The 27,673-nt window shown below is 37.9% G+C and overlaps 1 protein-coding gene across 1 annotated transcript in view; it reads right to left on the bottom strand.

Annotated features, from left to right (window-relative positions):
* Positions 1-628: 628 nt before the first annotated feature.
* ppp2r2ba (protein phosphatase 2, regulatory subunit B, beta a) overlaps positions 629-27,673 on the bottom strand; it is a 120,496-nt gene continuing 93,451 nt past the window's right edge. Inside the window, exons 2-9 of the mRNA XM_081383397.1 lie at positions 11,847-11,944; positions 9,886-10,051; positions 9,310-9,422; positions 5,987-6,164; positions 5,639-5,803; positions 3,120-3,289; positions 2,474-2,565; positions 629-2,332 (exon numbers count right to left, since the gene is read on the bottom strand). Of these exons, the coding sequence (XP_081239523.1) occupies positions 2,053-2,332; positions 2,474-2,565; positions 3,120-3,289; positions 5,639-5,803; positions 5,987-6,164; positions 9,310-9,422; positions 9,886-10,051; positions 11,847-11,944 (1,262 nt within the window). The 3' untranslated portion in view covers positions 629-2,052. The remainder of the gene's footprint in view (positions 2,333-2,473; positions 2,566-3,119; positions 3,290-5,638; positions 5,804-5,986; positions 6,165-9,309; positions 9,423-9,885; positions 10,052-11,846; positions 11,945-27,673) is intronic.

The raw sequence follows: 27,673 nt of genomic DNA, 5'->3' as shown, positions 1-27,673 counted from the left end.
TAGTATTCTATGAATCCAACAACCTTGCATATTAACTCAAAATACTATATGTATGCCTACATCAATTATTTTATTATTTTACTAATTGCAACTGTAAAATCATAAATTAATGTGGAATCTTCCTCTGGCATAAACTTTCAGATTTTTTTGTTGTGATTTGTTGTGTAGGATTGCAGTGAAAGTGGTTGTCCGTCCCTAATATGCTGCCAAATATATTCAGTAACACTTTATTTTACAGTGTCCTTGTTACATATGTTACATGTACTTACCATGGTAATAAGAGTAGGCCTAAATTTTGCATAATTGCATGCAACTAATCCTCATCCAAACCCTAGTCTTACCCTAACCCTATGGTGAATACATGTTGTTAATTAAAATTACCCAGAGCTTAAATATATAATTAAACCATAACAAAAACACCTAAAATAAAGTGTAACCAAAATTAGTTTTGTGCTCTGCAGAGGAAAGAAAGTCATGGGTTTGGAACAACGTGGGTGAGTACATTTAAGAATTATTCATTCTTTGAATTTGATTGATAGGGAACATGTGTGTCTCTTAAACTGTCACATGAGGGCGCCGTTGTTTAATTCACGTGTGGTGAAAAGGAGAGCAGGAAACAGCTTTATTTCAACTTCCTTTTCGTTTCTTTTTATTTCAACGAATTCCATTAAGCATAAAGACTGCATGGCAAATAATTGGATGTAGATACATTCTGAGCTATAAAACTTTGTTTCATTAAGAAGTTTACAACTGAAGTTTTATTCTTCAGAAGAGAACATTACTGGTTTATTTGTACATAATAAAATTCCCTGATATCATTTAACCTTCACGTCATGTATAGGCTACATCATGATACCGGCATTCCTGTCATCCTCAGGCCAAAGTGACGTAATTGAATGATGATGTTTTAACAGTCTCAGACAGATGCAGCGGAAACCATGTAAAAAAATGACATCTGATTGTTACAGGTTCATTTGATGGTGCGGAAAATATATTTTCTTCATTGGCTCATTATAGATGACATGTTGCATGCAATACGGTAATACTTTTCACCCAGCACGGCACTGAAGAATAAAAAAAACAGGGCATACTGTAAAGTTATGAGCATACTGAGATAAAGTGGAGACTATAATGCAGAATTCAAGTACTTCAATTCTGTGTACTGTAAAATCATGTCGCTGCAATTCTTTCCCCTTCTTACACAAAGCTATTCTTCACATTTCTTGTAAAAACATTCACACTTCACAACCCAAATACCACCCTTCCACAACCCAAATACCACCCTTCCAAAACCCTCCCACCCGCCACCCGTCTGCCGCCCCAGTACCCACATACGAAAAGAAGGCACCACAGCTTATTAATGGTTACATCAAAATTAAGAGGACAACATGGCATGACAAAACATAACCAATGGGATTGACTTTTACTTCAGAGCTCCATTCAAGAGGGCCAATCAGGACACTAAATGCTGTGATTCCATCCACAGATTGTTTGTCTCAACACTACAATCAGCGCAGAGTCACATTCTTAGTCTGTTACGGACCAGTCAGACACTTCGGAGGAAGTTGGAGGGCATTGTGTTTTAAGGGAAATGAAAATCCATTGTTTTTTGTAAGTAAAGGCACCCCTTTGATTCTGATGTCAGCGGAGGCCCGTCTTATTCACGGTTTGTTTTTGCCTTATTAAAGATTCTTCATAGCATTGCAATGAAAATGCACATTTGTCCAGATTTAGGACATGTCAGGTATTTCCTTCCAGCAGAGAAATGAATAAATACGATAAATAAACAAGAGTTCGTGGAAGAGGAAATGCAGATACTTAATAGCGGAAGAATGTTTGTGCAGGGCAGGATGCTTCTTGTTCGTGAAAGTCTGGCCGCATCCTTGCACAACATGGCCTTCTTATCCAGCGTCATCTGTTCATACTTCTCCCCACATCATAGGTAACTTCACGTTTCTCATCACAAAACACACCCTGCAATATCCTGCAGGGCTACAGCTTTTTCCCTCTTTCTCTCTCTTTTCAGGAACATGTGGAGGTGGTACAGTTGTGCTAGTTGACCTTATCCTGGAATATGTAAAGGTTATTGGTGGCTGCCACAGCGATGATGTTCTCATAAGGATGCCAGGCGGTGTGGAGAATTTTCTTGCTGAAGTCCAGGCTGTCCACACTGATTTCATCTTTGCGGCGCTTTCCGCCCACACACACCTTACGAGGTTTCAGGATTGCCCGAGGCTTGCTGTTCTCTCGGGACGCCTCCAGTGTCACATCACGCTTCGTATTTCGGTCGAACATTCGGAAGAAGTTGTTGTAGGAACCAGTCATTATCACGCTGGAAATAGAACAAAATGAAAAATCAACAATATTTTAATTTATCTTTTGAACACTGTAACTGTGCACTGATTTACCATTCACAATAAGACCAGTATGTGTAGCAAAGTGAATATTTAATACAGCTGTGTAAAACACTGACCTGTCGGATCCATTCCAAACACATTCAAATTTGTCGAAGATGCAGTCATTCTCATACAGCGAGCAGAGCTTACTTCTTAGGTAATCATGAACCTGGTGGAGGAAACGATCACCATTTTAATTTAGTAAACACCGGTTATAAAAAATTCTTCTCTTTTTAGACAATGTGTGATTTTTAAAGACCCCATGATATTGTTGTCTTATTTTCCAACCCATTGGTGGAAGATGTCCCACTTTGTGCCTAACTGGCCAATACATTATGTAAATTAAGACACCAAAGTAGTACATTTAGAGAAACCAAAGATGAAGCGTGATTTGCTACTTGCTATTGCTGAATGGAGGTAGGTGGATTTTATAATTTGGGGGAGATGACCTTCTCATTCTAGAGGGCATTTTATTGGGCAACATTTATTTAGTGAAAGATAAGGCATCACTTTTGGTCTGTTTTCCTGACTGTAAATTTTAAATGTTTATGTATACTAAAATATTTGATTTGTCTTTTTTTTAGGACCATACAAGCATATGACTTCAAAACTACCAGACATGGATTGAAAGCCAGAAAAGCCAAGTTTGACATCATGGGGCCCTTAAAATTGAGCATTAGTCAATACTTTGGTTAATGCAATGAAGTTAAGTAAGTGCCTTACCTGATAGGTTTCCAGTGGTTTGCTCTCCATGTTCAGATCCCAGACCTTTACTGTCAGGTAGTCACGTGTCATCAGGTACCGCCCACTGTGGCTAAATTTAACGTCCGAGATGGAGGAGATGATTTCAGAGAAAAAGGAACGATTGCTTGGGTCTTCTGGCTCCTCAAAAACTAGGTGAGAATAATTGAGAAATTAAATAAAGAAACACTTTAAAACGAGGATAAAAACATGTCCTGTGCACACTGAATATCCCATCTCGCTCAGAAATATGTCACATTAAAGAAGTAAAATAGATTGCGAGTGCTGTTTCATGCTGGCTTTAATAACAAGCGACTGGCCAAAGAAAGTTTTTCTGAATGAGTTTCACCAATTGCTGTATAACACATCATAAATCTGCCGGCTCGCCTGGGAAATAATACACCTGTCAGAGAAGAGAAACAGATATTTATCATCCACTATCGATTATCCCCTCACTGTTTTGTTGACTTAGTTGTGGATTATCCTGTGATGTGTCGGCAGGCATCTACACAGCGGATGAAAAAACATGGCAGAGGGGGAGGAAACAGATCAATGCTTGCGGGGATATTTGGGCACTGGTGGACTGCAGGTGTTTGTCATGAGTGTGCCTTGTCACATTGTGAGCCTGTCCACCTGCAGTCTTGCTGGGTGTCATTCAGAGGGGGCTAATGAGTCCTCTGGGGAGTGATATGAAGGGATACGACCCTCCGCCCAGACTCGGAGCCCTGCTGGGCTTGGTTAGCATCCCCCGCCTGCCACCGCAGATTGATTTTTAAGAATATTCTCTGGGATGTCTGGAAGATTTATTAGTGTGGATGGAAGGAGCATCACACACTATGCGATAGAGAAGACATTGAGGAGGTCTTTCCTGAGGCAAACTGGCAGATCTGCCTGCTGTGAGGTCATGTACCAGGGAAAACATTGACAGATGTGTGTATAATTTAGGTCAGCGTGGTTCTGGAGATACAAACCAAGGCAGCTAAAACTCAAGCCCTCACAGTTGTTACCCCCTCCAGCAAATCTGGCCTTTTAAAATTCAGCAGCAGTATGTAAATGTCTATTCAACAGGATGCAAACGCATGGACCAGTAAGCACGTCGATGAAACTAAGGAAATGACCGAATTCTTTGAGCGGTGAGCAAACTATAGGCATTGCGATCTCCCCTTGAGCATTGATTTTTATGCCAAGCTTAAATGTCAATGCTGATCATCAAATGCACATGGATGTTTCCCACCTTAAACTGGAGACCCGAGCATCTATGACTTAAGAAATGGAAATCTGTCAATTTGTGGTTATCAATCCAGCCATGTGCAGCCAAAGGGGATGCCACTGTATACCATCAGTATTGGTTCATCAGTCTGCATTGTGTCCAATCCCCAAATGAAATTAGCCAGTTAAGCTCAAGGAGACGCAATCATATTAAAAATTTGCATAATCCTCACCTCCAACGCCCTCGCCCTATGTGGAAGAGAGGCTAATCCCTGTCATGGCGTATGTACTGGCTGTGCTCTCTAGAGACAACAGTGTTTCTAGAGCTGTACTGCCCCATAAATATGTAAAATTACAATAAATGTTGGTAGAATGCAGTAAGCACTCATTTAAGCTGGGACAAAAATATCTGCAACATGTTAAGGACCTCAGAGAAGCTTTAGTATTGGTGTTTGCTGGCCTGTTACCTACCAATTGGGGGTTTGTTCAAATCCCTCATCCTAAGTATTAAATGTCAGTGCATAACTCATTCCGCACCATTTGTGTAAGAGACGTGAATGGTACTTTAAATCCTACAGTATGGTGATTAGATGTGTGCTACCGCTTTTCTAAGCAATCAGCCCTTTCAGCAATCAGCAATCTCAATTGTCTACAAAGTCTGAGATTTCAATATGAACTCAAACATTTCTCATCAAATTCCATAAAGAAAATGACCTGAGCTAAGCTATTCACGTTCATTTTATAAGTGTACACTATCGTTCAAAAGTTTGGGGTTGGTAAGATTTTTAAAATCTCTTTTTTTAAGTCTCATGCTCACCAAGGCTGCATGTATTTGATCATAAACACAGTAATATTGTGATATGTTATTACAATAGAATAAAAACTTTCTATTTTAATATATTTTATAATGCAATTTAACTTATAATGCTTTATTCGCAAAATTTGATGCATAAGTTAAATTCGCAACTTTGGATGGAAACATAGGTAGTGTCACATGATCCTTCAGAAATCATTGCAAAATGCTAATTGGTGCTCAAGAAACATTTCTTATCAGTGTTGGAAACAGTTGTGCTGCTTAATATTTTTCCCATGAAGAACAGCATTTATTCAAAATATAAATCTTTTGTAACACTGTAAATGTCGTTGCTGTCACTTTTAATGCATCCTTGCTGAATAAAATTATTAATTTCTTTTAAAAAAAAATCTTTCCGACCCCAAACTTTTGAATGATAGTGTATTTCAACACTTGTCTCATTAATGTCTTTTTTCCCTTTAGGGTTGCACTGACTCACATTTCGAGTGGTTGTCACAGAGCGCTGCTGCCCTCATGTCACACAGACGTATGGAGCCTTTACTGCTACTGTAGACGAAGGTGTTGCACTGGTGTGGGTGAAACTCTGCTGCCGTTATCACCTCCGTCAACTCCTCCATGTTTGCTGGCTTAATGTCTACAATGTCTGAAAAAGCAGCTCAGGAAAACTTGCAGGTCTAGTAGTAGCAGCACAATGAATCAGATGGGGGAAAATACCAATTTAGGTTTACAACTATGCGGTTAACAATTGTGCTGGGCCTAGTCCTGAAGGTAAACTTTCTTTTTCAAAAACATGTTTCTGTCAGATTTAATGACATACAAAGGATACTGAAGCTTCTGTTTGTGATCTCCAGGTTCCACAGGTTGATCCTTAAGTCATCGGTGGACATGAAGGTCTCATAGTCACTGTTGACAGAGATGGAGTTGATGTGGTACGTGTGGGCATTGGAAAACACTCTCCGGGGCATGGCCTCAACCATGAGGTCCATGGGCTGCAGTACTGGCACCTGGAGAAATGAAAAGACAGAAAAAAAGGTCAGAATCTGCTGTAACAATTACAACAGCCACAACAAAGTCATCCTTTTTTTTCAAAGATTGTTGGTCATGTGACCACTAGTTGGTTTATCTTCTTGTATTTCATCAGCAAGAACTGGGACAAACCACAAGTCTATTTAAAGAACGCTGAATTGAACAGAAGGTCAGAACAGGGAGACAGTTCAGCTTATTTTAATATTCTAGTTTAAAAGACCCAATGAACCCAAGCTTTATGGATGTCATATGCTAGCACACTCCAAAAAGTTAACCAAATTAACTTCATATGCACCAAAAACATTGACACATCTTGCACTATACAAATATTTGTTCTCTCTGGAAAGAGAATGTCCTACTTCCTTTACATAATAAATGAATTTGGCTACCATTTACTTCCCTTCCCAATCAGTTGCGAAGAAAGTGACTGTATTTTATTAATTTTAAAAAGTGTCATTGCTTTCATCCATAGTACAAGCCGTCAAGTATGATATTTGGGTCTGAAATGCAAACCAAAGCCTATTGACTACATACATTAACAGAGGAATGGAATCTTAACTCCTCAAACCATTTCATGGGGGTTTTAATAATTGGTACAACTGATTAAAAATGCATGATTAACCTTTTTTAGAGTTCTATTTTGCTCTCGCATCTAAGTGGGGCTAATGACCATTATGATGGTGCTCAATGTGCGTTTGGCATTTGTGAGCTGGAACCATCCGGCGGGACACATTTATAAGAGTCCGCTGTATTGCACTTCCCGCTGTTAGCCGGTGCCCAGAACAGCACCAGCTCTCCACCCGCAGGTCCTAATTGCAGTATGCAGATGTGGGCTGTTTAACTGACGCTGATGTTTAGAGGCAGCATATGTCATCCCAAAAGAGAGTCACTCATTACCACATCACAGAAGCACCTCTGCCTTCAGTGAGACGCATTCAAATCAGTCCTTAGCTCTGAAATTACCCTTCAGTTTTTTCAACCACTATTATAATGTTGCATTCAAATGCAGAGCTGAATGATTCTGTGGTAGCTTTTAGAGAGGAACGTGTATATCAGGATGGTTTGATTTAGCTGTGCACGCTTAAGTGCATAAATTAGCATTTCATGCGCTGTTTGTTTGACACGCTGACAGATTTATGTGTCATTCTTTTATTATTATTAGTCTCAGCATAACATGGCACATCCATGGACCACCCACAGTTTATTCGCTGACCATCTGATGCATAGTTTCATGAGTAAGGCTTCAATGTCTTGGATTTGTCCACTAGTCAATGGATTTGCCAGGTTATCATCAACTCTTTGAAAGAGGAGGCACTTAAATCAGATGAGCAGAGCCATTCTGCCAGATAACAACACTTCAAGAAGCTTCAAGAACCGTATGTTCTTCAGTAGTTATTGAGCGGAAAAAAAGAAATACACATTTTCATCTTAACTGTATGTTTGTTTTAGCGATATAAGTAGATTATATTGTTTAAATATAATATAAAAGTTTAAATTATTTTAAGCCATGGAAGTCTGTTAAATGGTTGAGAACCACCGCTTTAAAACAACATTAACTGTCAGTTAGATGATAGTGGGTGATTTTTAGCCAGAATAAGTTGGAAACATGCCATTAGTCATAAGTCTTGCGCTACAGGAATTTGTCCTTTTCTTTATGAATAAAATATCTGGGAATCTGTATCTAATGTCTCCACCTGAGAGAAAATAACTTCCGGTGCCAAATTTAGCAGTCAGCCAGAAGTTCAAAGAGCAAACGGGTCACGCAGGAGAAAAGGAGAGAGTGAAAGACCATGGTAAAGATATTAAAACATGTTTATCATCTACCGCTAAGACAGGCAGGGGGGTGGGGGGGGGGGATTGGCCAACACCTAGCTTTCCGTTTTTATGGCACAGACAGCATTAGTAGGTCAAATAGCACAAGAATCCATTTTGATTTGCTGTATTGTTATAAAAGGTCAGGTAACCGCTGGCTTTAAATGGCACGGCAGTCACACCTTGTATCACGTCACCTCATGGATTGTAGAAACCAGTCCACTGCGAACCTTAGGGGTAAAATCGCATACTGAGACAGGAGTAAGATCACAGCGCTGGCAATGGTGACTGCCAGAACACATGACATGTGTGTCTCATCCTTCCCCTCCTCCCTCACTACCGGAGCTCCATGATAAATCCGTCTCCGCATCTCCACCGCACATACATTTCACGGTCCAAATGGGATTGCCGCCCGCTCCATGCCATCACCCCGGTGTCAGGCTAATCTTCTGCCCGGACAGACAATGGTGGAGGAGTGGAGTGCTTTAATCCATTAGGCCATGGAGCAGAAAACAGACACCGCACCAAACATTAATGGCTACTCGGAGTCGCGCCCTCTTTGTATCTGTATTCAATTTGGAGGGATGAGTGGAGAACGAGTGAGAAGGAAGCAGAGCATGATTGTGAGCCCCTTCACTGCACATTATCATCTCTCTTTGTCCTTGCTGTTTGATTATGAATGAATGGCTTTCGGTCACTGACAGCTCATCGTTTGTCAGCTTCATGTGAGAATTTGAGCGAACAGCAGCAACTCATCAAAGCGTTAATGAGAACATGCGCCAGAAGATTTATAATAAACCTCTGACTTCTTGGTACAGGATTCAGTGGAAGATGAAATGTAACTCTTCAGCTATGTGCCATTCCAGCTAAAAACAAGATTCTACAAAAGCTAAATATATATTTCATCATACATTACTGTCAGCTAAACTGCTGAAATACTTAAACACGGATTGTAGGAGTGCATCTTAAGAAACCTATGAAGAACATGTCTGAGTCATGTTACATTTTAAAATCAAAAGAAATAAATAAGAAATTATATCATGCTTAAAGAAAATTAAGCCTATTTAAAAAAACATTCATATTTTCTGTATTTTTAAGGACATTCTCATTACTGTAATGGCTGAAATTTTAATTAATTATGAATTATATGAAAATAATGTTCCTTAAATAGACTTCATATTTTTTATGTAAAATTCTTTTTCTTTTTTTTTGTCAGAATCAACCTTAGGTGTTCTGACATATCTAATGAACAAATATAACACATTTTGAGTATCCATATTTTGCAGGTGGTGGTAATACAAGCATGCTGACCCGTAATGAGGTGATGGTGGACGGGTCTCTGATTCTTCCATCTTCATCCTTTAGGTTATATCCCTCCGGTCTCTTATCCCTCTCACTGATCTTCCACAGTTTCACAGTTTTATCTGAAAATAAAACAGTTACACACAGCTTCAATATACCATTTGGAGGGAGCAAGACATTATAAAAGGAGGAGAGATTAAGAGAGAGAAGAAAATAAAAAGGTGGGCAGTGAGAAATTTAACAGTCTGTGGGACACAATCTGGCACATGGCTGGAAAATATCCAGCACCAACTGAGTATATAAACCGTAGCCATACCATCTGAACATGGGGAGATGTCTGATGTCATTGGAAGACTTTACAGTTCCTTACTGTTCCAACAATCTTTTGTTGAAATGGCAGCAAATATTGTTGTTTGGACTTCACTGGCTTTCAAATATCTTCTTTTGTGTTCCACACAAGAAAGTCAGTCATACAGGTTTGGAACAATGTGAGGATGAGTAAACGATAGCAAAACGTTTTATTTTGGGGGAACTATCCCTGTACCAGCATTATTTTTTTGCACTGAGATCTCAAACGTCACTCACCATTGGTGGAGAGCAGGAAGTAGGCAGCGTTCTGCTGAGGCAGCCAGCGTATCTTATTGATCTTCTCCTCGATCTCTAAACTCTTCAGGTAGTCAAACTCCGGCTCGTGACTCTGAAACGTGCTGTAAACATTATACTCCCCACGTCTGTGAGGCTGGTTCTTGCTCTGTGTGTGAGAAGAGAGAGATTTCATCTATATAGGTGATTTGTTCGGTGGCAAAGACCAACATAGCTCATTACTATCATTTGTTTTGCTATGGTAATATAGGTATTAAATATGGGAGGAGATCTGCAGTACTCTGCAGGATGACTAAATTCGTAACAGAAAACAAACTAATTAGCTGAAAATATATAATAAATGAACTTGGAAGAGACACAGGATTTGGAACTTTGTTAATAATGAGCATTGAGATTAATGGAAATCTACAGGGCTTTCCCCATGTGAATATCACATAATGTGCTGCTGATTCTGTTAACGGTTAATTGCAGGTTTCCTGGTCACAGTTGGACTATTACATTTAATGCATTCGCAATCAATGATAGCATGGAAATAAGGAAGTTTTCACAATGGGAACCTTTAAAATCAATAATTGTGAAAACCACTCATGCAGTTAAATTAAAGTACACAGAGAACAGTCCCTCTCTAGAGAGGGTTATAACAATCTATCCGTGTGTGTGTGTGTGTGTGTGTGTGTGTGTGTGTGTGTGTGTGTGTGTGTGTACAAGCGTTTTGGGCATGTTCGTATGTGTCTGGATTTGCTGACAACATGCCATCTCTTCTACAGGCAGAATGAACTGAATTGAAAAGAAAAGCCCTCCTTCAGTTTTGAGGAGTATCTAATAGTTGTGACAGTAGTTTAGTAGTGACTGTTTTCTAATAACAAGCTACTTTTTCCAATGAGTAGCAGTGTACCTCGACCAAACATTAATTTGCTCATTGTATTGTGCACACAGCTTTACCGTTGCACTGTCCTAAACGACTAACCCTTTCAGTGAATCTGGTTCATTTGGACAGTTGATTTGGCATTTTAGGCCCTTTAGAGCTAAATATTTGCAATGAATACAGGACACTTTTTGATAACTTGTCATTGACGTTGTTTTTAAAATGTGAATCAAATAGCTAAATCAACAACCTCCTATACTAGTTTAGGATGAATTTAATGCAGTTTTTAGTAATAAAAAAATATGCACATACAGTATAGATATAAGTGTATCTGTTTACCTGTATTGAACCTTAGTTAAATGAATCTGTTATATACTGCTGTATGTTTTGTAACTGAATTATGTGTCATTTATTTTTTGTATTTTTGTCTAGTTGTGTATATATCTGTTCAAGTTGATGCTGTCATCCTAATTAAGGTTTTTCAAAAACCTATTTTTGTCCTAAAAATACAACTCTGATTAAATTAAATATAATTGTATAATTATTTATATAAAATATAGTTCTCTTGTTTCCAAACAGGTTTGGTTATGACTTCCAATATGTGGAGAGAAAAAAAGCACTGAGATATTTCTCAGTATCTTCTTTTTTATTCCACATAAGAAAGAAAGTCATACAGGTTTGGAACGACAACTGTACATGGTGACGAAATCTTCATTTTTGGGTGAACTATCCCTTTAAGTTGCTTCAGTGTACTTAGTTCCTTATTGTTAGTAGTGTATCTACCCTCTAATTCTAAAGAAGCTTCCCCAAAACTGTTTGCTGTTTAAAGAATAAACAGGTGACAAAAGCATCACGTCTGAGCATGTGCACCTGAGGTTTATAGAGACCTCACCTGTCTTACCATTGTGTGTCTATTGAAACCTTGTTCAAAGCCACAGGAAGTTGTGTTACAGGGTGCGACCCTGTGGTTTTTGCTCACACAGTAAGAGAAGTACAGATTAGATTGATCTGCTGAGTGCCACCTTTTTTTTAACAGGAATGAATGCATGATGTGAAAGATTTCATGGTTTCGTCTTACCTCTTGCTCCCTTTGGAAAACCACAACTCTTCCTCCCTTGTCTCCCGTGGCCAAGAGCTCTCCAGTAGAGTTGAACTCCACAGTAGAGATGATGTCAGCTGCAACACAACACAAGAGAGCCTTTATGTATACAAGACTTACCACTCTTTACAACGGATAATGTACAGTGAGCTGGTCATTATCATAAAATTAACCACAATGATTGATCTTGTATGTCACTTAAGGGGTTTATTTGGTGATTAATGACTGGCTCTATACGTTAAACCACTTATTTACACAGCTACATGAAATATTGATTTGAGAGTAAACTATTTTATTATGCAAGAAGAAAGAGACCATGGAGTCATATAAAACATCTAGGAAATTGGTTAATTATACAGCTTAGTTTTCTAAAACGTATTTAACCACAGAATGCTGTAATTGATGAATCAGAATTAAGTAAGAGAGCTGAGTAATAAGTTAATATGCACAAAGCCCACACTCCAGCGGCTTAAGTCTTCGAACAACACGCGTAATATACAAGTGTATTTACTTTTGACGTCTTGCAATTGGCCACAAGAGACATAAAAAATTTAAAACCAATGATATGTTTGGCATCATTGTCATCAGACCTTGTGTGCACGTCTTGACACGCCATATGAATGTAACAACAGGGATTGTGAAAAGTGTGTACAACCAAAAATTACTTATCTGGACTTGTATGTCAATGAGATTTGAGAACTGCAATGAAGGGAATTGTTATCGATTTCTAACATCATAAATACGTCTTTTTTTTCTTCACACAAAGCTATTATATGAGCCCTGACAGCGTGAACATTCTGCTAAACCTCATACGTGGAGTCACACAGGTCTGGTGAGTAAATCATTTTTTTGGTTAAAATAATGCAGGTTGCCAGAAGAATATCAATTCATAGTAGAGTTATTCTTAGGTCTACAATATTCTTATAAAAAGATGGTATTAGGAATATATATGAAATATTCAGATATCCGGGCTATTGTGTTCTGTATATCAGAATCCGATAAATGATAAGCTCTGTTGATTTTATTAATCACAGCAGAATTAAAAGGTACAGTGGTTAGCAATCATAAAATGCACTGGTTGCAAAATACATGCGATTAGTCGAAAAACAGCAATTAGTCCTCCATCTAAATTCGCATATGTTAAATGCCTGCCACTCTTAACAATTTTAAGCTGTCGATACCGACTTGAAGAAATGCATTGTGTTCTAGTGGCACACATTTGTGAGAAAAAGGTTAAAAGAGACTTAGGAAAAGTACTGAATTTTTTGTGCTTACAAATGCATAAAATAATCCTCAAAAATCATGTTTAGCAGAAGATTAAATACTTCTGGAATCCCTGCATCAGACCAAAGGGCTGAAAAAACATTCTGTGCACTTAAACAGATAAAGAGAGCAAGAGCTGTCGTTCCCACAGCATGAAGAGCTCAGAGATCTCAGAAATCTCCACCCCACAGAGAGCCTACGCTCCCCTCCTCCGACTACCCTTCCTTCCATTCATTATCATCTGACACAGAAATACACAACATCCTTCACGTTCAACACTAAATCCACGGGATTCACCGCCGAGGACAGAAACTGCCTCATAATTTACATACGACAGGATTAACTCGAGACATCTAATAAATCAGTTTCTAGAAAGATTGATTTTAATGCTGGAACACAGAGAAAGATAAGCAAGTCTTTCATCTTTTCTAGGCATACAATTCAAAATGAGCGATTTTGTGATGGATTGTTTTCACCCAAATGTTTCTGAACCTCTGAATCTTAGGTTACTATTCACATCTGTAGGAGGGTTTCCTACCTTTCAGAAATCTTCTTTTATCTTCCTCTAAAAGATGCATTTGTTTGAAGGGTGATGAGCTCAAAACAGTAGATTACATGGCTTGATTATTCTGTATCGCTCTGCAAACAGACATTGCTTTCGTAGATGTTGCGTCTTTAGTGGCATCCGTTAATAATGAAAGACGAAGGGGTCGAGATGTAACAAGTAGGAAAGTGTGCTTCAAATTATTATTATTTTTTTTTTTTTTTTTTGAGAAACCACACACCCTCAATGAATTTATCGCTTGCTGAATTGAAAACGGGAGGAAGTGGTTGCCATGGAGACCCCTTCCATTACTGTTGTGCTACATTTGACTGGAAGACTTTGCTGTGTGTGTTAAACAGCCCGAATGCGTGGCTTACAGCGTCTGATGCCGGTCAATGGCACAGTGGGGGAGAGACTGAGAAAATTAAGTCTATTTTTGAACATGGCTGCTGAAATACTGCTGAAACTGTCCTGAAGTATTGCACGAATAGCTGCAGAACACTGTGATTTATTCACAATGGCACATTCTTTCTATATTTCTATGCTTATTTTGGTTTATTTTGTCTATTTTTATTTAATTTTAATCATTTTATTGTATGATATGGATGGATACCTTAGTGAAAAATAAATATACCAAAATGTATTTTAAAATGTCTAAGTATACCACAAATACATGTATACATATTTATGGACTTAATATAAATACCATGCAATTGTACTTTTGGTATACTAAATTGATATACCTAAAGTCTGCTAAATTAATGCACTTTAGTTATCCAGAAATAGGCAGACAGACAGATAGATAGATAGATAGATAGATAGATAGATAGATAGATAGATAGATAGATAGATAGATAGATAGATAGATAGATAGATAGATAGATAGATAGATAGATAGATAGATAGATAGATAGATAGATAGATAGATAGATAGATAGATAGATAGATAGATATAGATTGGATGGAAGGATGGACGGATGGATGGATAGATTATTATTATAAAATGTATTGGACAGTGTAATGTTGCATTGCTAATCTATAACTGCATGAATATGTTTTCTATTCAGTTTTAGTACGCTTTACAGTGGCGTCATATGGGAAGGGCGTCCGGAAAATCTTGCTGTCCTAAATGACAATGATGAAGGACTCCGACTGGGAGGATTCGGACATGGTGAGACTGTTCCTCAGGCACGTTACTAAATGAATGATGCATTAATAGTCTAATAGTCGGCATAAAGATATGTCATTCCCTTGCGAAAATAAAGCAGATATTCAACGTCTAAGCCCATTGATCTGGCTGCTGCATTTCTTATCTTTGTTTGCACAGAAAGCGACTATGAAACCCCCTGCTTCTTGAGGGAGGGCGAGTTGAAGTCATTACAGTCAGAATAAATTGTATTCATTTACTAATTATCTTGCTGTTCTTTGTTTCTCAACAGTGAGCAGCAGTAAAAAAGACTCAACAAAGCGCCCTGAAAAGAGTTGGATGTTGCATAAGGTAATGATACAGAAGTCGCTCTGGGATACGGCAACATTTGATCAATCGTTGAGGAGCACCTGACCGTACACTCTCTGCCTTGCAATAACACAGGCCTTTCTCATTATAAACACATTAGCACACTGCAGTCTGAGACAGGGAGAAAACTGATGACAATGTTTTAATGAGTTTGCTCAATTACAGACATTCTTATTTCTCATCTTTCTCTCAAGGATAAATGAGACAGCAGAGAAGGAAAGGGAAATAGAGGAACACAACAGAGAGAGAGAGAGAGAGAGAGAGAGAGAGAGAGAGAGAGAGAGAGAGAGAGAGAGAGAGAGAGAGAGAGAGAGAGAGAGAGAGAGAGAGAGAGAGAGAGAGAGAGAGAGAGAGAGAGAGAGAGAGAGAGAGAGAGAGAGAGAGAGAGAGAGAGAGAGAGATGGGGGGTGGGGGTCCTATATTATCAAAGCATGTGTTGACTTAGAAAGAGAGAGTGATTTCATGAAAGCAATTTCAAGGCCCTGTGGTCCAGCATTCCCTTGCGTGAAACTGTTTGACAAGAAATATCCAGATAAAGAGTATTTCACAAATTGTTATCCCTGTTTAACTTGATTCAGTGACTCTGAAGAACACTAGGGATGTGGATAAATGGAAATATTTAACCTTAACTAATGTACATTTAACACAAACAAAGTTATATTTTTTTTGAAGAAAATAAAGCCTATTTTAGGGTCATTTAGGATACTTTTTGCACTGTGATATTATTTTCATGACAAACTCTCATTACCATAATATAAAAAATAACTAATTGTAAACTAATAGAAGTACTTGTTGTATAGCTTTTAATTTATGATGATTTAAAATAATTTTTATATGTATATATATATATATATATATATATATATATATATATATATATATATATATATATATATATATATATATATATGTGTGTGTATACTGTATATGAAGAGTTAAGATGCAAAAGCCTCTAAGTGCCATCTGAAATTTTCTTCTAGAATGATAATTTTTATCAAGCTCGTATACAGTATTTAAGTTTAATAATTTCACTTAAATGGCAATGCAAATTACCTATTAATTGTCATTTAAGTGAAATTACTTAACTTTAATATACAAGCTTTATAAAAACATTTCTATACAATTCTAAATAATTTATTGTTTCTGTCCTTTAGGGTTTTTTATGGCTTTTATGTTGTTTGCGTTATGAAATTCAGAGGGCATCATATTTGACTATTTTGTATGTCTTTATATAAGCTGCCTATGACAAATAAAGTGGGCAGTGGATTACTGAGTGCAGTTAATAAATCCTGCGGGCACCCATGTCTGCAACAGCAGGGTCAAAGGTCAGGGTCTCATATACCCAAAGTGCTTCTGGGAAAGAACAGATCTCTCTCGTGCTGTAATTTGCAGCCGCTCTCATTACTCACACACCATAAAGTGGGTTACCGTGCCAACCTGTCTAATCCCAGCAGCCCCGACAGCTCTGGAACATATATGATCATGGCTTCCCCATCACAAAGGCATCATGGGAAATATCAAAAATATAATGTTCACAATGGCATATTAGCATACTATTTAAGCAGTATGTAGCCTATAATGTGCACAGTATGTACATTTACTTTTTTTTTTATTAACCACGATTTTTTAAATTTTAACACTGTTTTGACTGATTGATTAAAATGCCACAAATTATATTGGATTATATGAAATTATATGAAAATTGGATTGCAAATGCAAAATAATCATGTTAATAAGCCAAGATGTCACTCGCTGAATTAAAAATGTCACAACAATGCAGCAAACTACTGTCTGAAATGATACATGCATACTGTTTCACATACTATTTTCAATAAAAAAGTAAGCTGTATGCAGTATATTGCAGTATGCTGTAAGCATCTTCCACTCCAAACACAGCCGGGTTATAATGTCCTGCTGTTTAAAACATGCCAAGAACATCCACAGAACAAAGTCTAATATAGTCACACTTAGCTCATATTGATCTACAAATTGATTTTCTTTGCTTTCGCACAGGCAAAATGAGAATGAGATCAAGTTGATGCACCATATCAAGACGTTAAATGCCACTATGCAGTGAAAGAGGACAGTGGGTCAACAAAGATCTGTAGGAAAAACAGCAAGTGGAATGTGTTTTAAAGTATAGCTTCTACCGCCAGCCCTCACAAACAGTCTAGATCTCATTGAGGTTTCAGCATGGCACAGCTGTCTGCAACATAAGAGAGAGGCTGGTTCATGGAAAAGTAGGTCAGTCTGAGTCTAGAGAGCCCGTCTCCGGCTACAGAACATCCAGTCATTTCCAAAAGACAAAATCAATGCTTGTTTTGAAGTTAAGCCAAAATGAAATGATTTTGTGTAAAGCCTGTGTGGAGGCATGTCTGCGTGGAATCTGCAATTATCACAGGACCCGATAGAGCACTGTGCTGTAATGCACAGTTGTACGTTCGGCATTGTCTGCGAGATTAAAGCCCTTTCGCTGAGTTCAGCGTCTCAACGGATCAGCCCAAAAGAGAAGATTACAGCTGCCTTAACCTATCTGAAGTGTTTAACATCTATTCAGAATGATAGATTGGTTAGGTGCGCAACAAGATTGTATGAGATAGATTAAACGCCTCGTACAGCCAAAAAATGAAAATTCGGTCTTCATTTAATAACCTACAAAAGAGCAATATGAACATCTCATAAGAAGAAAGCCATTTCAATTAAATGAAAGCAAATGGGGACTGATGGCATCAGACTCAACTGGACAGACCCACATTTAAGTCAATATAAATAAATAAAAATTCACATATAAATAAATAAATAAATAAATAAATAATAACCAGTGCTATGCATAAGTTTAGACACCCATGCTAAAGTTGACTAAAAAGAGGAATAAAAAATCATCTTTTGGAAATTGAACTTAATGCCTTAATTTAAAAAATTAGGAAAAATCCAACCTTTAAGGACACCAATTTTCTTTGTAAATGAATAATGTATCGTAAATAAATAAATGTTCTTCCTTAAAATACAGGGTGCATAAGTTTGGACACCCCTATGTTAAATTCCCATAGAGGCCGGCAGATTTTTATTTTTAAAGGCCAGTTACTTCATCTATCCAGGATATTATGCATCCTGATAAAGTTCCCTTGGCCTTTGGAATTAAAATAGCCCCACATCATCACATAGCCTTCACCATACCTAGAGATTGGCATGGAGTACTTTCCATAAGATCATCTCTCAATGCAAATCAAACTAGCTATTAGGCTAACTGAAATAAAACCATGCCAATCTCTAGGTATGGTGAAGGCTGTGTGATGATGTGGGGCTATTTTAATTCCAAAGGCCAAGGGAACTTTATCAGGATGCATAATATCCTGGCTCCATGAAGTAACTGGCCTTTAAAAATAAAAATCTGCCTCCCTCTATGGGAATTTAACATAGGGGTGTCCAAACTTATGCACCCTGTATTTTAAGGAAGAACATTTATTTATTTACGATACATTATTCATCCACAAAGAAAATTGGTGTCCTTAAAGGTTGGATTTTTCCTCATTTTTTAAATTAAGGCATTAAGTTCAATTTCCAAAAGATGATTTTTTATTCCTCTTTTTAGTCAACTTTAGCATGGGTGTATTCACTTATGCATAGCACTGTATATATATATATATATAAACTGGGTAGACACCAGAATACACCAGGTTTCGCCATATATATATATATATATATATATATATATATATATATATATATATATATATATATATATATATATATATATATATATATATATTGTATGGTTTCTCACACAAAAGGTAATTTATGGATTCAGAACTTTTAATATTTAAAAAGATGTTTTTAATTTTTTGTAATAGTATTAGAAGTATAAAGTCTTTATTCCACTGACTTTGAAACCAAAAATAAAATAAAATTTACACTACCATTCAAAAGTTTGGGGTCGGTAAGATTTGTTCATGTTTCATGTTTTTTAATATTTTCATGCTGAAGTCTCTTATGCTCACCAAGGAATTAATAAATCTTAAGTTTTCATTAATTTTAAAAAATGAACCCAAACTTTTGAACGGTAGTGTATATAAAAATAAAGTATATAGTTTTATAAATTAAATAATATTATTATGAATTCATGTAATCATTGATTTTCATTCATGTTTTTGGTTTTATGTAAGGAGGAAAGTCATACAAAATTGATAATCATTGAGGGCATGTTAAAAAATTACAGAATTTTCATTTTTGCATGTACTATTTCTTTATATTTCTGCTACATTGTTCAACATGCACACTGAACTTCCCAGGCAAATTAAAGTTCGGTATGCAAGACTAGTCAAGTGTGCCCAGATCTGCCTTTATAATTAAATTTTCACGGATCTGTGTCTAGAAAATTCCCCATATTCCCCTGTCCATGCACTGTTGCCTTGTTATTTAGACTATAGATTTGACTGCTGGCCAAAGATGCGTAGAATGTTCCCAACAGGGTTCTGTTGTAAAAAAGCAATCGTATACCGTACAGTCATAATCACATAGATTCAATTAATAGCAGAGAGTAAACAAAGGCAGTTTTTGATGTACCTTCTTTTTCTTTTGATTGTTCAACATGAAAATCAATTCATATTGATTGATGAATCTATACTTTACAGCCAGAATAGCAAACAAAACAACACGCAGTTCACTGCGCCTGCTGTTCTGTTAACGTGCCTGGATTGCATCGACTTGCTTTAAGTCAGTGTCTGGCCGTTTCAAAGCCAGTGGAATAAAGACTTGCCTTTGGCCCGCTGCTAAATGATGCAGGTCTGGACCAATTTCACCAGACATGGGCGTGATTTGAGCTGGTTATAATAAGCTTGACCACCTGCTGATCGACAACAATGTCAGTGACTCTCTGATACACACAGTCATAGCACTGCCTGCATCCAACCACAGCAGAGAGACTGCGCCCAAAAAAAAAAGAAAAAAAAAGAAGCTAATTAACCTTATTTCTTGGAAAAATGCCCTGTGGAAATGGGAGAGAGTTGGCGTAGGCCTCCGGGGAATGGGAGGGGTGGGTGAATATGTGTTGTGCATGTGTCGGAGAGAAAGGCCGCATGTAGGGGGTTGAACTTCAAGCGGAGGAAAACTGGTTTGAATTTCACACGTCATTAACAGATACATAATTTAACTACAGATGTGGAGAACTGAAGCTATAGGACACCACGGAGACCATAAGAAAAGAGACAGACTGCGTGTGTGTTTATTGTACCTCATTTACATTTAGTGCTTCTTTCCTTATTGCCAGGATACTAAAAAGGAGTACATTGGGATTGTAAAATTTAAAAGGATAAATTAGCTCTGGCCCAAAACCTAGTGAGCAGACTACAGTCTCTTATGCTCACCAAGGCTGCATTTATTTGATTAAAAATACAGTAAAACAGTAATAATGTGAAATATTACAATTAAAAAATTGAATAAATTTTATATTGTAATTTATTCCTGTGATCATTATTCTAGTCTTCAGTGTCAGATGTTCCTTCAGAAATACATTTAATATGCTAATTTGTTGCACAAGAAACATTTCTTATTATTATCATTATCAATATAATTTTTTTTTTTTTTTTTTTTGGAGACCCTGATACACTTTTTCAGGGTTCTTTGAGGAATGAAAAGTTCAAAAGAACAGCATTTATTTGAAACAAAAATCTTTTGAAACATTGTCTTTACTGTCACTTTTGATCAATTTAATGTGTTTTTTTTAATAAAAAGTATTAATTTCTTTCAAAAAGAAAAAAAAGCTTACTCATCCCAAATTTTTAAATGGTACAGTATATAGGTTTAGCTTTTTATGTTTTGTTTGCTATGATTTGGAACACACTACATATAGCAATTATAACAAAAATATACACTAAAGACTACAACTCGTGTTGTATTACATTGTTGCATGTTGCCGAGCTAATAGCACTGTATTTTATTGTGCATAAAGGTAGATAGTGCACAAAAATATTGAGTAAAATAGTCATTTTATATTTAGAATTATCTGATTTTGTTTCAGTATTTTAAGGTATGATATAGAAATGTAGTTCCTACTGTTAAAGAGCCTGATTGTGACTTTTCTAAGGCTGTCTATATACAGATGATTCTTAAGTCATTCTTTAGTTGATGAGTTTAACTTTCTCCTCATGTTTCAATGACTACATCCCTCAATAAAAAATCCCTCAATCCGAGTTTGACAGCAGTTGAATGTTTAATGCGACCGGCCCCTCGCTGTTTGTCCTCCTCATGCACTCAGCCTGACGCCGGGGAACAACATTAGTGCCTCACTGTTTCCCTCTAAATTATAAATGGGGGTCCTTTTGGGCTGGAGAAATATTTCTCTTTATGATTAAAGTCTTAAAAGTGTAGCCTGGGGCCGCTTGTGTTGGCGACCACTACTAATGCAGTCTGTCTGTCACTCTCTCTGTGTCTTGAATAATAGTGTGGGGTAGTGCATGTCATTATTCCTAATGTGAGAGCATGGGGGTGTAAATTGTGTTGCAGGGGTTAGAGTGGCAGGGTCACCCCCGCTGGGCCGCTCTGTGCTGCGTCCTCCCTACTGATGAACTGCACAGATATTTTAAAGTAGGCCATTACATGGTGACAGCAGAGAGGTCTATGAACCGTTTGAGGGAAACATAACACGTGGTAAAATGTAGAGACAAACATTTGATAACTCATAGAAAATTAAATGGGGTTAGATGCCCTGAAGGAAGAATGTAAGGTTTATAGTTATGACTGTGGTTTGTGTGTGTGTGTGTGTGTGTGTGTGTGTGTGTGTGTGTGTGTGTGTGTGTGACCATTTTATTCCCTTGATGTGAGGCATTGCAAACATATACTGTCCAAACCACCAATGTTGTGAGTGGGATCAGGATTAGTGAGGCTGACTAGTGAGTTTATCTAGATTTGTTTTGTTTTGTTTTTAGCTTTTATATTTTCAGCTGTGGTTCTTTAAAGGAAACACATTTACAGACATTTGAACACTGGTATTAAGATGCATTTTGGTCAACACATTCCTGTTTACACCTGGTGCTTTAATCCATCTCTTTTGTCCACTTACAACCACTTCTGTCCTAAATTTCTTCCAGGGGAGGGTCTATGAGCGGGTAAATCTATCTTCATATGAATGCGACTGGAGACAAAAAAAAAAACAAAAAACACGTAAAGCATCAGCTTTCGTTTCTGCTCGGATAGCCGTAAGACGACGCCGAACGCTGTGATTGTGTGTTAGAAATTAGGTATTTTTGTCTTCAAACCATACTTGGGTCTTCAGATGACAAAGTTTAAATCTCATCTGGCTAGCATGCTTCACATAATGTTTATGCATTAGGTCAGTAGACGGAGAGTGGCTGTTTGAACCCATTCGACCACACAAGCATTTACACTACCAGTCAATCCAATCCAGTCAAATGCGTTTTCCACTTCCTCTGGAAGTGATCAAAAGTGGACAAGCTCAAAACGTTTTAGACGCCTTTAAACTGGTATTTAACGTTGTCCACTAGTGATCAGATCGACGAAAACACATCTTAATACCAGGTGTAGACAGGGCCTAAATTCATCTTCTTTAAAGTTCAGTGTTTCCCAACCTTTTTTTTTTTTTTTTTTTGTCTTATCTGCACCCATAAATCTATAAGTAACGTTTGAATTGTGTTCCTTTTTACTGGTATTATACATTTACATTTATGTGTTTGGCAGACACCTTTATCCAAAGTGACTAGCATTGTATTTAAGGTATGAATTTTTATCAGTTCATGCATTCCCTGGGAATCAAACCATGATCTTTGGTGTTGCTGTTGCCATGCTCTACTGTTTGAGCTACAGGAATGTGTTTTACTGGATATCATTTACAGTACTAATATTATTAAAATGACCATAATCACAATGAAAATTGTGGGTGAAAACCTCACCAAGTAGTTTTCTCGTTCTTTAATGAGACATCTGAGAGTGTATGTTTTATTTAAAGGTACACTGTGTAGGAATTTCTCCCATCTAGCGGTGAAATTGTATTTTGCATTCAAACGAATAGTGCTCTATAGCGCCTAATGCTTTTTCAAATGCGTGTTGCAACTACGGTAGCCGTTATGTACCAAGAAGTCTTCCAATAGCACTTCATCGAGTTTTCTTTCGAGTGATGAGGTACGTTATTTCGCTTTTTTGGTGACGAAGATTCCTTCTCCTGTGGCTCGGCATAAGTATGATCCTGCATTATGAAGTACCGTGCAGTGCAGCCTTTCAAATTTGCCGGGGCAGTGACAAACGCCTCTCACTGATCTCCTTGTCCGTTTCAGCTGGTTTCAGTCACGTGACGCTGGGTCTGAACAAAAACGTATTGTGGAAACGCGTTGAGGTAGGCTAGAGCTTTTTGTCCCTCTCTGCTATTATAGTTTTTCAAAATGGCGGAACGACATGGAAGCCTCCTTGGACTTATCCGTCCAATGTAAATAAAGATAAGGAATTCTTCGCTTACGAGGATAAGTCAGATCATTGGCAGAGGTAATTTTACACCAATGAGGACATATTTATAAATAAAGACATTGATTTTAGCTAATAAAATACTTAAAAAACTACACAGTGTATCAGTGTTTTGACAGCTATGGGTCCATGCAACTGTATCTGATTATTTTTTTTTATATAGGTTTATCCAGGTACCCTCTGGGACCTACTGGACCGTGTTGCCAAGTCCACAGTCTTCCCACAGGAATTGGCTACTACTTTAAGTTGTTGTTGCTGCAGGTTGATTTTTTTCCCCACAGGTTGATTCCACCCCCCCACCCCCGCACAATTTTGCCTCTGGCCAAACCCTGCTACTGGAGTACATGTACTCCTGGTTGGGAATCGCCACTACAGTTGCCAAAACAATAATTTATCAAGATAAAATAATAAGTCCAAAACAATATTTATCAAGACAATCTGTAGAGAGCAATGTGCCTGTTATATATGTACCCATCAATATCCCTCGTTGAGGTAATCTTGTATTACAATGTAGTGAGGTATTCTTGCGGTGAGGTAAGAATGAGGTAAGACTGTGGTGAGGTTAGACTATATTAAACGAAGATAAGATTGGCCTAGAATGAGGTAACCTTACATCTTAATGCTGCAATCTCCTCCTTTTAGTGCACTAGTGCCCACATAAGCAGTAATGCAACTGAGCCTGGGCCAGCTGTCTGCGCAGAACCGTGAGGCCAATACTGTCTATCCAGGCTAAGTTCTGCTGGCTTCGGGCCCTGCAGTGCAGATTGGAGTACCGCAAAGCTTTTTCCCTGCCAGGCAATATTTTTATCTTTCTCTCTCCCTATGAGTTTTCGAAGCTCAGCTACTTTGCTAGCTTGCAGCGATTGATGATCTTGTCAGTGTTTCGGGGCGTTTTCTCATTCATTAGTGTGTTGTGTAGCGTGGGTGGTGGAATGGACTGATGTGTAAGCAAGTAGGGGGGATCGTTCTGGTCAATTACACCCATGCAACCTAAAAGACAAACTGAATCTCTTTCTCTTTCTCAGCATGGTCGCATCCATCCTCCAGCCATTAGTGCTGTCATGCCGAAAGCATCTGTGTTATGCTAATGAAACTAAATTTAATTTATTTCAGTGCATTTTATTCCAATAGAGATGATGTTTATCGCTGCATATGCTCTGCTTGTGTTTCAACGCAGGAAACGCTGGGATTCCCTGTGCAAATGAAATGCGGGAGAATTACGCCGCCGCACCTTGAATGTTCCCCAAGCGTGAGCAAACACGACTCCCGTTGGAAAGACGCAATAAAAAAGGAGTAGCTATTAAAAAACTAATATCCAGCTATGCATGAGTTTTCATTGCATATGTGAAATAATAAGTCCACACCTAAAAGGTCTTTATGAACCCCCATGGCATAATTTGATATTTCTCTTTAGCGTAAGAAAGGGCATGCCAATATTGGGTGTTCCTGAAACACCCCTCTATCACCTATCTGTCAGGGCTTTATTAGGTTTGGGACCCAACAAACCACTACGGGGACTACAAAGTTACCCCTGCGAAATCCAATTACAACAGCCATGGCACTTCAGTGAATTAGACAAATTGAGGAAGAGAAGAGGTCCTTTAGTAGGTCACGTTGCTGGGTCATAGGGCAGATAGCCCTGGTTGTTTCAGAAAAGAGTGCACTCGATAATCAAAATCAAACCGTGCTCGGAATGTGCATCAACACACATTACTCCCTGATGTAAGTGATCCCAATGGAGAATTCCAACCACTCCGAACTCAGATGCCCATTTTCTATATGTGTCTATTGACAAAAGCACACAAGGGCTATAGTGCTGCTTTATTGAGCTCTGTCTATCACAGCCCGCGGGAGAGAAACACTGAGCGAGAGTAACCCTGAACCTCAATTACGCCTCTGAGGAAGTCTGCAGTGGGGAAATACCACCATCATCTACTGCATCACGTGAGCAAGGCAGTATGGGTATGCACATAGTGGTGAGGGGGCGGGGTGAACCAGTGCAACCTAGACTGTAACAGCTAAATGCAAACACATTTATTTATGCAGGATTTTGGGAATGCCATGTTAAAACCATAGTCTACCTTTGTGCAAGAGTTGTGACGAGGAATACTTAAACCACAAAAAAACACAGACAATGACCATTTTTACATGCACATCATTTTACGATTGAGATCCATAGTCTAGTAATTCCCTTTTTCTGTACATTATTAAAAATAAAGGTTCCAGCAGGCGTTTGGTGCAGCAATGCCATTGAGTAATCATTCTGGTTTCCCCAAAGAACCTTTTAGTGAACCATAATAATAATAATTTAACTATAAAAACCTTTTGTGGAAAGGTTCCATGGACGTTAAAGGTTCTTCACGGAACCATTGATCCCAATAAAGAGCTTTTATTTTGATTAAGAGTCTAAAAGACTTTTGCATGATATTCAGCAACTGGAATTTTGTATATGTAATCAGCCAGTATGAAAATACTGGAGATGTTCTTTCATGCATTCTTGTCATTTTGGTCAGTAACTTGATCACCTTAACTAATAACTTCTCGTTTTTATCTTAACTAATAATAACTTCTCATTTATGTTAAGAGTAAAAACACAAGCATGGTAATTTGCAAAATGTAGGCCAAGATGTTCTTAATATTCTTGCTCCAAGAATAGTTAGCCTTTTCTGTCTGAATCTGAAATCACCCAGAATCACCTTTGTTTGGACATATTTAGGTAATATGTTCAAATGACACTCACATCATTGGAATATGACCAAATGACTAAATGAAAATTCTTGTGCATGTAAGCACAGTCATTGTAAGGGATGTGCATCCACATTTATCTAGAATAATGGTCAATCAATTCAATTGTAAGAACCTTTGGTCGTCCCCAATCTTGAATACTTGGTTACATCCTAGCTTGCACCATAGTCATGCAACACTTAAGCACCAGCTGTGAGTCTGTGTAATTAGGGCAGATATCAAATTTTAGCTCTCCCCAAAAAGCAGCAAAACATCTGAGAACAGCACTGAAAACAGCTGGGAATGATGGGTGAAGCCACATATACTGCAAAGAGAACTGGTAGGGTCCAAAATGCTTTGAGATGTCTTTTTAAACATAATTTATCCATATTGTGTGGGATAAATTCCTAACTGCCAGTGATTAGCATAAACTGCTTATGATTTCAGGTACCAATCTTAATGCAAACACACTCCTTCGAGACTGTACATGCACCATAGCAGCGAGACAGCGAGGGCCACATTTGCCGGTGAAAGACACTGTGCGGCTTATGGTATGTGAGGGTGTGTGCGTCTGAGCAAACGCTCCACCGCTACTGTGTGATTTACAGAAAGCCGGGGTGGGCACAAGACAGGTCATAAACCAAGGAAACCAGGGGCATCCGAGTCCAACAGCTATGCAGATTGATTCTGCTCATTAAGTCTGTTTTGCAAAACCTCCCACAGCCATTAATCACTGCCCAGGAAGATGCCCACCACCGCCACCACGCCCAGAGCTAGCTTTCCTGCTATACATCTACGCTCCAAACATGACAGGAGATTGTTCACCTCAAATGTTTGCATTAAACGTGCCAGGCTTTATCTTGCACCTGCATTTTAAACATGTGTCTGTAAAACAGACTGAAGATGGAGTCATTGGGTTTACAAACTCCCATACATTACACATGTGAAACTACAACTAAAGTATGCATAACTTCCATTAATGTAGATTATATTATATCTTATGAAGCTCTTCTCAGACACACGCTCACTCTCCAGTCCAAACCACATCTCTGTATCACTGCATTTCTAATACAGGTTTACATTATTAGATGGGAAAATAACTGATTATTATACCTATTTCTTGTTGCAGTTGTACTGCGGATTGACTGAAACAGCACCAAGATAAGAATAAAGAATACAGTATTTTATTTACTTGCTTAAAAGCAATTTCAAATGATGATATTCCCAAATTTTTAATCTTAATAATCACTCCAAAAATGTCTGCGGTGTTCTGTTATGCCAGTCATACCT

Source organism: Scardinius erythrophthalmus (genome assembly GCF_964197995.2).
Source record: "Scardinius erythrophthalmus genome assembly, chromosome: 13".
Taxonomy (NCBI): Eukaryota; Metazoa; Chordata; class Actinopteri; order Cypriniformes; family Leuciscidae; genus Scardinius; species Scardinius erythrophthalmus.
Note: the sequence above shows the minus strand (reverse complement) of the source record. Positions and strands in the feature narration are given on the sequence as shown.